General features: G+C 39.9%; 1 protein-coding gene across 1 annotated transcript in view; it reads right to left on the reverse strand.

Moving 5' to 3' along the window:
- lmln (leishmanolysin-like (metallopeptidase M8 family)) overlaps positions 1 to 10,498 on the reverse strand; it is a 25,180-nt gene extending 14,682 nt beyond the window's left edge. The window contains exons 1-7 of the mRNA XM_017436173.3: positions 10,097 to 10,498; positions 8,763 to 8,863; positions 7,763 to 7,793; positions 5,978 to 6,060; positions 5,728 to 5,845; positions 3,438 to 3,616; positions 232 to 337 (exon numbers count right to left, since the gene is read on the reverse strand). Of these exons, the coding sequence (XP_017291662.1) occupies positions 232 to 337; positions 3,438 to 3,616; positions 5,728 to 5,845; positions 5,978 to 6,060; positions 7,763 to 7,793; positions 8,763 to 8,863; positions 10,097 to 10,234 (756 nt within the window). The 5' untranslated portion in view covers positions 10,235 to 10,498. The remainder of the gene's footprint in view (positions 1 to 231; positions 338 to 3,437; positions 3,617 to 5,727; positions 5,846 to 5,977; positions 6,061 to 7,762; positions 7,794 to 8,762; positions 8,864 to 10,096) is intronic.
- Between the last annotated feature and the right edge of the window lie 1,051 nt (positions 10,499 to 11,549).

An 11,549-nucleotide genomic window follows, 5' to 3' on the forward strand; every position in this document is an offset into this window, starting at 1 on the left:
GGTGAGGTGTTCCGGGCATGTCCCACCGGGAGGAGGCCCAGAGGAAGACCCAGGACACGCTGGAGGGACTATGTTTCTCGGCTGGCCTGGGAACGCCCCCGGAGGAGCTGGCCCAAGTGGCTGGAGAGAGGGAAGTCTGGGTCTCCCTGCTTAGGCTGCTACCCCCGCGACCCGACCCCGGATAAGCGGAAGAAGATTGATGGATGGATGGATGAAAATTAGGATTCTTACCAGAGCATGGATGATCTCATGTTTGACTGTGGAAAGCATCCCTTCAAACTCCTGAGGCTGAGAGGAGATCATAGCAGGACACAGGTTGGCATATCCTGCTATGGGCCTGAAAACACACACATAGTTAACATGTGATAATTTTATCCAGACCAACACATTGTGATGTATATGAAGTTACAGAGTAGTGATAGGAGGATATTTGATAGTAAAGGATTGGAGCACGTTTTTGATCTGCCAGAGCAGTAGGATCATTATATCTCATACCTCACCAGTGTTTGCTTCTCTTCACTGGCTCCCCGTTCATTTTAGAATTGATTTTAAAGTTTTATTGTTGACTTATTAGGCCCTAAATGGGCAGGCACCTGCATATTTGTCTGATCTTCTGCAGCCTTATGTGCCTGTTAGATCACTTAGATCAAGTGCCCATTTGTGCTTAGTTGTCCCAAGATCCAGGCTGGTCCACAGAGGTGATCGGGCGTTTTCAGTGGTAGCTCCTAGACTGTGGAATCAGCTGCCCCTTCATATTAGACAGGCTTCAACACTTGGTGTTTTTAAATCTCTTCTTAAAACACATTTATATTCACTGGCGTTTAATACATTGTGAGAATTGTAATGTTATTGTATTTTTGTATAATGTTTGTATTGAATGTTTATGTGTGCAGCAATTTGGTCAACAGTTGTTTTTAAATGTACTATATAAATAAATTTGATTTGTGGTGACGCAGTTGGTTTCTTGGTTAAAACACACTACATTTGCTAGTTGATTTAATGCCCACCATAGAGAATGGAAATCAACCAATCATAAACTTCACTCAGTGCTAAGGATTTCTTATTCAAACTGAAATCTAAATGTAGAAGTCGGTCCCCAAAAAGACCTTCATCTCCATTACAGGGAACTAGTTTGGCTTTTTTTTCCATATGAGAAGACACAAACAACAGTTTGAACCAAGTGTTTTTCAGACATGTTGGATGCCAATTCAGCAAACCTTTTTAACGAACTAAAGAGATACCATCAGCAAGGAGAGCGGCAACATTACGGCTAGCAGAAACAAGAGGTAACTTTAGACCGAAACAAGCCTCTAATACAGGTGTATAAGGGCAAGGAAACGGTGAAAAGAAGTATCTGTAGCAGTTAACTTTCACCATGCAAAACTGTTAAAAATGAGGGATTAAAAGGTTTCTGGGATTAATTCAGGGTTTTCTCCAGTGTATTATAAGCCTGGCGGGCCGCCAGGCTTTGGTGACCCAGCCGCCAGGCTAAGCTCCGCTTGTTTATTATAAATACGTAATTTTTTACACGTTTTTTTCCACCTGCACCCCCAAAACTGCTACCTTTATCTACGTCACTGCGCGAGGGTGCGCGCCAACAGTGACAAACTGTGCTGTCCCCGCCCCTGCGCGAAGGCCCCACGTGGTATCGCATTGTGCACCTTTAGTAACTTGGTGCTGGTTACGTAGCGTACTGCCCCCTGTCTTTTTGGAGAATACTGCACTGATGTAAGCGCCAAGTATAAATGCCTCCACCGCGCGCTCAGGTCTGCGCGCTGTTCGTGGAGCCCTGTGCAACTCTAATGAGCCCTGAGGCTGGGACACCTTCAGCTGGAGTTAGCACATCGCTGGAGCTGCAAGAATAAACATAACGAGCGGGTTTAACCAAAAATGGTTAGTTGAGCTAAAATTCAGCGGGTGGCTTTACAAGAATGAATATGGTAAGGATGTTTTGTGCTTAATAAAAATATTATCCTTATTTACCAGTAAAATTATGCTATTAAATTCAGCATAAGATATGTTTCGTTTTGTTGTAGTGATCTAACATGCCGCCTGTGCCACAAAAAGCACAGTACGGTACAGCATCTCTGTTTTTCAGAGTTCTCTGTTGTTATTCATTGGCTTTGACGGGAGACGTGCCTCATTTGCACTTTTTCATTTATGTTAATTTAATTTTTTTGTAAATGTGACTTAAATTAGGATTCAAATTAGGTGCAAACAATTTGTATTTATTTTAATTGTATTTTTGTATTTCAAAAGTTCCTTTTTGTGAAACTGTAGTTGTGTAAATATTTGGCACAAATATCTTATCACAATATCACATAAAAAATAGCCATATTTTCAACTTTCTGTTAACTTTGATCTTTTTCTTTTACTAAATCACGGTCAGCCACCGGGCTTAGCCTCTTTTCTGGGGGAAACCCTTTAATTGATTATCCAGTATTTAGACATTACACTTTGATTGTCTTTGCTCTGAATTACATTACATGTCAGAGATAACCATAGTGTACCTGCACCATTTTCAATAAGCAACAATGTTTAGTTTTTCATCTTAGGAAGTAAACTAAAGTCATGCTAAAATGGTGAAAACATCAACATTTTCCAGAACTGCATTAGTTTATAATAGAAGTTGACATTTTTATTTAACCCATTTTCAATAAACCTCGAGTGTTGTTTTAAACTGACTTTTCTTCCCTGATATTTTGTTTTACGTTTCAGTTTCTGTTCATGTTTATTAAAAGCTAAATAAAAACAGAGTGCTACCTCAAAAACAAGTGAAGGGACTGGTTTGTACTCTACCACAGGGGCGTTGTTTACCTTTTCAATTAAATTTCATTTTTCAGGTAAGGCAAAACCCACTGAGACTGAGTCAAGTCTCAAATATGGGAATGTCTTAAATCTTCATCATATTTGGTTCAAGCTGACAAAATGCACAACCTCATTAAAATCTGTTCAGAAATAATAATTGCCTTAAAAATATTCTCTCTCTCCTTATTCTGGAAATTAGCAAATAGAAATCATTTTGAAAATCCGAACTGACCTAAATCGGGAAAAGTTTATTCTGATTTCACGTCAGACAGTGTGAAAGAAATGCATATGTCTTTTATATAGTGTATGTAAACCTCTGGTTTCAACTGTATATGTGTTTTGATTTTTTTTAACAGTAATATGTTTTTACATAGAAAAATAATTTGGCTGCACTGTTTTGTACACTGCAAAATAATAATAAAAATACTAGTTAAAAATCAAGCTAAATCTGATTTTACTGTAAAAAAAATTGAGATATGATATCTTTATTATACCACACACCCAGTACTACAAGTTCAAAAAATGTAAATGTTTTTCTTTGCATTTGCTCTGGTTGACAAAAGGTCATTTACTAGTTCAAGGAATATTTAGCAGTCCTCGTACAGTTTGTGCCTAGGCTGTCCTCCCACCTGTCCAGCTCTGCCTCCAGCTGGCAGTAGGCAGCATAGGCCACTATGTTCTCCTGTCCACATCGCTCTGTGGTGATGCCGCTGACGTAGAGCACAAAGTCAGACCCCTCCACCCCGGGGCCATCCAGGGGTCCCGTGGGGCCACAAGTCTTCCCAGATTCACTGCATATCTGGCATTGCTGAAACAAAAATACACCTGACATGAGTGTAGAGCAGTGTTTCTCAACCTTTTTTGGCCCAGCGCCCCCTATCCATTATCCAGGCCTCTTACCACTCCCCTCCCCACCCCCCTTTTTTTGCCTGTTTACATGAATAAATCTTTTTTTTTCATGGACTTATAAAATATAATACCTGATCTTGGGTATGGCCCATCAGAACATCTTTGTGGGTCATTCTCCACCATGTACTGCCTCAATGAGACAATTAATCGCCCAGCAAAATGTGTTATTGTGACGGGCCTACTTAGAGCACATGTTGTGAATGACTCTCAGCTACTATGAGTCCCCTACTTCCTGTGGTGAAGGCCATTCAGATGGATCTTCTGAGTAAAGTCTTGCCCCAACCCTCTCCTCTGCACCTCTCTGTTCCTCCTCCTCATCATCATCTTCACCTCTCTTGTCCACTTTCTCCTCTGTAGTGTTAGTCTTGCCATGTCTGCCTGCACTAATTTTCCCAAAAGGACACAGTGGTGGTCAGCAGAATTTCAAACCCTCCTGGGCATCTAGGTTTTTGTGGCCTCACTACCTGATATCATCTCTGCTCTCCTCTACAGCAGCTGATCACTGACCTCATGTCTGTCTCCTTCATTCCTTCTCTGTGTTCTTCTCTAAGTCACATGGTCAAACAAGTATTATTTAATAGCTTTAAATAAATTATACATCTTGCTAATGCACTTTTTTAATATAAATAATATTTACCGTATAATAAATGAATCACCTGGTATTAAGTGGCTGTTTCTACACTTCCAGCTCATATTGGACCAACCTGTCTCCTTCTCCTGTCTGTCCTGATTCTTTCTCTCCATCCCCACAGCTGAATAAAATGAACTTTGTGTTCAGGATGTTTAAAAAATACAGCAGTCAAACCACATAAAAAAACATGAAATCTTAATTTTAAATGATATCCTTGTTGGACTAACTGTAACTGCCATGTGGGAGAAATTATAAAAACGATACTCTGATGTCCTGTTCTCCTGAAGGCAGCATGGAGCTGCGCCGAAGAGAAACACCATCGATACAGCTGCAGTTCTGTAACGGTTTTAATGTTTTAGGCCACAATATTTTTGCAAGTAGTTCAAAGTTTAAACGGATATTGTTGTGAATCTTTGGTGTAAATTTTACCTTCAAGCAAACGCCCCCAAAAGAATATCAGCGCCCCCTTTTGGAAAATATTGCTGCCAGCGCCCCCTGTCCTCCTCTCAAAGCCCCCCAGGGGGCGGTACTGCCCCCGTTGAGAAACGCTAGTGTAGAGGGACCAGCATTAAAACCAGACAGCAGAAGGAGAGGCTGAGGATAATCAGCTCCTCCTCTGTGTCTACAATAACTAATCTGAATAAAAACCCTTTAATCCTTTTCAACCTCTAATCTTTTTCACCTAAAAACCCTTGTAGGTTAAGCAACTGTTTTTAAACAAATTGTTTTTATAATAAACCTACATGCTGTTAGTTTCTTTTCATTAGTACGGGCTGTATTTTTTCAGATCTCAATACGATTATGTTACAGAACAAAAAGTAGAAAATGTTGAAAACTATAACAGCTGGCAACAAAATGCAGCTGTAGCCTTTAGCTCTGTTACCAACCAATTCCAAAAACTCCTTACCTGCTTTATGTGACACTTTAGTGCTGAAGTCGTCAGTTTACATGTTAAATAAAATGAGTAAAATTAACTGTTACTGATAATCTGCAGCGCCCTGATATTAGCCCAGTCTATATTACTCCAAATATTCTTAAACAGATGTATTTTTTCCTCTGTTTATGAGAACTTAATCTACATTATTCTAACAAAATCACTAAAATACTCAGACCATTCCACTAAGGTGGTGAGAGTGTTCACATTAATGTCATATTAAAATACAGAGGGAACATCCTGTCTCTATACAATTTATCGTTTTCTCTCAGTTATGAATCACTTCAGAACATCATCAAAGTTTGATGGTGGCAGGGTCAAGATAAAGCAAGAAAACTTGAAAACAAAGTGCCAGTAAGCATGTGCAAAACGGGCAGCTACATCATTGTTTCGGAAAAGCTCTGTATTTCAAAACAATTTTAAAATTACGCTTCTGTATCCTGACCTGCAGGTGGTGCTGTGGTATGATGATGGGGCCACACCGGGTGACCTCTGCGCAGGCATCCTGGCAGTAGCGGTGAGGGTCACCTCTCTTCCTCATATACTGATTGGTTGCGCATTGTCTGAGGACAGAAACAGCAGACGCAGACATGTCATCAGCTACGCAGTTTAAGCTGCACCCTCTGTGGTGTCCCAACCAAAAACAGGAGTTGCAGCTCATTCAGGAAGCGAGACAAAATGAGTAAGCCACGTGCCTGCTGAGCAGTACAGGTCCCACCCTGCGCCGAACACTGAAAGCCCTCTGCAGATAGTCGATGGCCTGAGGAAACAGCTTATCCTGATGAGGAGCACACAGAACCCATTTCAGTCAGTCTTCAGCCAATAATAAAGTCCATCACATCCTGATTCATATTCATTTTTTCACAACAGTGAGCTGGTGTTGCACCTTAACCTCACCATCCAACTGATTTGGATAAGAATATGCAGAACTGGGGTTTTGCTCCAATCTTTGCACCTGCTACCAGCTCCTTCTCAGTGTCATACTCACAAAGCAGGTAGCACTAATTACTGTACATGATGGTACAAATATGCCCATTAAGTTCAGCGGATGTGAGCACTTTGCACTTCTTTAGCATAAGACCCCAGTTGTCCTTGTAGCACAATCTAAATATAACTGACAATTACAAACACATCAGGCACAAAAGTGACAGAGAAAACTGTTTTCTCACAGTGAAGTGAACTGATGAAGTACAGAGGAACTCCTTAAAACTCCATGAACAATGACTCACTGGATCAGGGAGGATTATTCATTAAGATGGCATTTCTAAAACAATAAGTGACATTTTGGGTTTTCTAGACCATCATTGAATCTTTTTTTTCACTTAATAATTTTTTAAAAAAAAAGGATCTTTGCCTTCTCTTCCACACCAGGGGGTGTGCACAGCGCCGAGTCCCGATCCCTGCTCTCCCTCAGCACAGATGCAGACCTCGCTGGGGTCATGCGATAATTATCCCACAAAATAAACAGTACTTCATATCCAGACGTAATAAAGCACTCTGTCTAAATGTTCTATAAGGCATCAAGGTTTCATATTTTGAATGTAAAACAGCAATAACAGGATTTTACTAAAGTTTTTTAATTATTATTTTTTTATATGCAACAATATGTAACACTCATTATGAAATATCCCTTTGAATTATACCTTTCCTGACATACTTGCACTCTTTTAGTGAAGGCAGCAGCGCAACAGATTGCTTCTCTTCATTTCGTCTCCTGAGACGGAAATACCATTAACTCTCAGGAGACGGTAAATATTTCACTCAAACAGCTCTGGTCCCCGAGAATCAGAGACTCCTTTTTGCCCTTTGTGCAACTTACATAAATATGAGCAGGTTTTCTTTTAAATGCATGGACAATGGCTAATTTAAATGTGGGCACAGTACACCAGCACAGAGAGATGCTGTTATAGGTAGGCTGGGCACACGGATGCACTAATCTTCCTTTGTGATGGCTGAGTGAATGGGATGGATGTCCAAAATCCAAGTTTGTATCCATAGAAGAAACACAATCTGTTTGTGAATTCTCGCCTTAATGTAAACTTGAGGTGCAGCTTCGTTGACAGCCACAAAACAAAACATAAAAAGTATTTTTTTTCTTCAGACAAAACAACAAGAAGTGCAATAACAACTGAAAAATGATTAAAAGTTGGCTATTACATTTGCTGACAGTTTAACACAAACTATTCTTTGAGGCAAAGTTTTACAGATTAAAAAAAAAAATCAAGGAAGTTTTTAAGGGAAGTAATTCTTAGATTTGATGTGTCAGTGGGCACATTTTTTTTAAACCTTCATAAAGATCTGACAATGTGGAAACAAAATTGATATGGAACAGTTGGTGCTATTACCCACATCCCATTACATGTCTGACATCACAGGAGCCACAGTCAAGGGCAAGCATGTGCCATCAGCTTATTTTTCTAACTTTCTGCTTCAAAAAAAAATAATAAAGGAGTATATAAAATGGCCGGGAGTTCTCTCACCTTCACTAGCCTCCGTTTGTCTGCAGGAAGCCTGTGGAGACAGAGAAAGAACACATCAGCTTGTGATGGAAAAACCTACTTGCAAAGTTGATACAAATGTTGCCTGAATAACAGAACAACTCAAATCTAAAACTGCAGCTTCATTCCACAGGAAAAAAAGAGGACAAAATATCCTGCAACACTTGTCAGAGGGGTATGCTATGAAGTAAGATTTCAGATTTATGTTGAGCTGGAAGTCAGATTTTTCAGTATCACTAACCAGGCTCTCTTTAAGGTCTAACTAAATCACCATGGTTAGCGAGCAGGTTATGAGCGAAGAGTTTCAGCTAACTGTCAGCCTGTTCACTGATTCTGCTCTTACTGATATCCCAGACAGAAAAATATGACTAACAATATTTATATGTTGACATAGTTCTTCCTGGGGATGAAGGATTTTAAATAAAATTTTGTCAAATAATATAAAATTAGAAACTCCACCAAAATCTTAAGGCAGTCAGTGACCCGCATTTACATGTTACATGATTAAATGTTGGCACTTTAACTGTCAAATACAATCAAAAACAATGTTTATCTAGGGATACGTTTTTGAATTTATTCAGTTAATTAAATCAACTCAAAAAATTATAATCCTAATTAAAAATTTTCCTATTAATATTTTTTATGACCTCACATGATATCCAGAATAAGAAATAGCTGAAAATAGGCTTGGAAACTCCAATGGACTCATAAGCAATATTGGTATTAGTTAACATTAGTGGCAGTAGTATTCTGACTTTAATACGTCTTTTATCAATCCCACGTTATGACCTTAGCATCATCTTTATACTCTGATCTTGTGCCTTTTTAACTTGAACTTTAAAGTTGCTTCACAGCAGATCAAAGATTATCTGACAAATGTTTGATGTGGTGACACTGATCCTGCTTATTGCAGGTGAACTGGTGGAGGCTGAGCTTGTTGCTGTTTCTGTAGGTAAATGACATGAGTTAATGCACTGCTTACTGATCAACACTGCTGTCATAGATAAGCTTTATCTTCAGCTGCAGGTCATCAGAGCTTCTTTTGGTTAAGCGATCAGGCTTCACATACACTTGATGGATAACCTACAAGAAAACAGCAGAAAAACAATAAGAAACCAAAGATCTCTGGCAAATAACCCCCCCTATTACTATCCAAGGTCAAAACATCAAATGATCAACTAAGGCAGGGGGGAGGGTGGCATTGGCTCAGGAGGCAGGGTCTCGTCCTGTAACCATAGGGTTGATGGTTTAAACCCCCGCTCAGTTTGTCTCAGCAATTGTGTCCTTGGGCAAGACACTTTACCTGCCTACTGGTGGTGGTCAGAGGGCTCGGTGGCGCCAGTGTAATGGCAGCCTCACTTATGTCAGCCTGCTCTGGCTACAACGTAGCTCATCACTATCAGTGTGTGAATGTGTGGATGAATGGGTGAATGTCTGACTGTAGTGTAAAGCGCTTAGGGGTCCTTGGACTAGATAAAGTGCTATACAAGCAGGTAATTTAGTATTTTACCATAAAGTGTAATACTTCAGCAGCATATTGGACATGCAAGAAAGTAAATAATTTAAGACAAGGTGGAAATGCATTGTTGCTCTATTACTTATTATTTTGGGGGGGAACATTTTTCCCTTTTTTAAGTATCAAGTTTTCAAAGATGCCGCTTTTATTATGAAGATAATAGATAGATATTATGAAGATAAATGTACGTTTTCTTTTAATAAAGTTACTCGTAGCTCATACACAGAAAGTTTATTTTAATTTACGCTTTGGTGTAAATGTCAATAGATTCTGAAATTAAAGCTTTAAAAATTTCTGACTGATAAGTATGTAGAAAATTGTGAGAAGCAGTCAGCCGCCGCGTATTATTGAAAAGCCTTATCGAGCTTTTACTTTGAAAACGCCCAACCCGGAAATGTTATTTTAGCTGTTGCTGGGGAACACAGGGTGACAATGAACAGAAAACTGATTGTGAACTCTAAAATTCTTCTTGAACAGGGTAAAAATAATAAATAACAAGCGATGATAAACACAGGGAGGAACAGGCTGACTTCATGTTAACCTGTTAGCTTTTATACAAACTAACATTTTCCATAGCATGGTAAACGTAGCTATTCTTGCACAGAAACAACACTTTCATGATAATCCACGACGAGCAACATGTTTGTACATAATGGATTAGCGGTGATGTTTTGTTGTAAAATATAATGTAAGATAGAACTTATGTTAGTTAGCTACCGCAGCTAGCGAGCTAGAAAAGCTGGTTATTGCTGTAATTTGGACTCAAGTCAAAGAATAATTTGTGAACATCCAAGACTCACCTCGTTGGGAGAGGGGACTCGGTGGTTGCAGGTACCGTGACAAGTCGCTGGCACAGCTAGGAGTGAGAGAAGAAGGGCAAGGCCGATGAGAAACCAGGACACAGAAGGCTTTCCATCCCCGTTCAGCCTTCGCTCCATCCTCCGACCTGCCCAGCGAACTGGGCTCGGTAGCCCGTAGTAGACGCAACCTCCGCCGGTCTCGGTCCAGTCCCCTTTGTGCTAGTTTCATTCATCGCTTGCGAGGTGAATCGGAACTTGTTACCATCCTGCAAAAGCGATTGTAGTGCATTCAGTTTTGGGAGTGAAGACAGCACGGCGCCCGACCGGTGAAAAGCTTTGGCTGACAGCTGCGGCGGGGTTTTCGTGCTCTGTGTCAGCTGAGCGAAGACCGGGGCTCCGAAGATCGTCTGTGAATAAGATGAGTCACTCAAAAACGTGTTGTGCGTTAGCCCCACCGACATATTAAATAATCAGTCTAATCAATAATCAATATACACACGAAAATTATTATTATATATAATCTATGGTCAGCATCATAAACTGCACACAGACTACAGTCATCACCACCAGCGCAGGGAAACGAAACAGAGCAACAAAGATCGTCTCCAAACGAGATGGCTTACAGCTAGAGTTAGGAGCCAGTGGGTTCTGTAAACATTTTCACTTCTATTTGCTAACAACAGAGGGCGCCACTGCTCGGTCTGTGGAGCATCAAAAAAGTACAATTTTTTTTTAAGGGGGAGAGAAAATCCTAAGAGAATTTGTTAAGTGCTGTTTTGACCTTCGCTAAGGAGGTTATGTTTTCAGTAGCATTGGTTTGTTTGCATGTCTGTTTGTGCACAAGATTCTTTAAAAAATAAAAGTTATGAACGGATTTTCATAAAATGTAAAACATGGTACGAGGAACAAGGGGTTAATTATGATGATGATCTGGTCAAAGGTCAAGGTCAGCCCATGCTTTAGTTCTGCAGCTGTATAACAGTAATGGTAAACTCCACAATTTGGCACCTCATAAATCAAGGGTGATCACTGTTGATTTCAAAGTGACAGGATCATAGGCCAAGGTCACTTTTTTACTTTTTCTCATTTTTATTGTTTTTTTCTTTTCTTTTTTTCATTTAAATTTTGCATCATTTGGTATCCTTTTTTACTCTATACAGTTTTACTATTTTAGGATAAAAAAAGACATACTTACATACATCAAAACATCAAAATAAAATTTGTTTTAAAGCAATTTTTAAAGATTTGGAATAAGATTTATCAACAACATGGTGCAGAAAATTTTTTTTCCCTCTCCCTGGGCTGCCACCTTATCGTGGTGGAGGGGTTTGAGTGTCCCAATGATCCTAGGAGCTATGCTGTCAGGGGCTTCATGCCCCTAGTAGGGTCACCCAAGGCAGACAGGTCCTAGGTGAGGGGCCAGACGAAGTGCAGCCCAAAGACCCCTTATGAT

This window comes from Kryptolebias marmoratus, linkage group LG6 (genome assembly GCF_001649575.2).
Source record: "Kryptolebias marmoratus isolate JLee-2015 linkage group LG6, ASM164957v2, whole genome shotgun sequence".
NCBI classification, from domain to species: domain Eukaryota; kingdom Metazoa; phylum Chordata; class Actinopteri; order Cyprinodontiformes; family Rivulidae; genus Kryptolebias; species Kryptolebias marmoratus.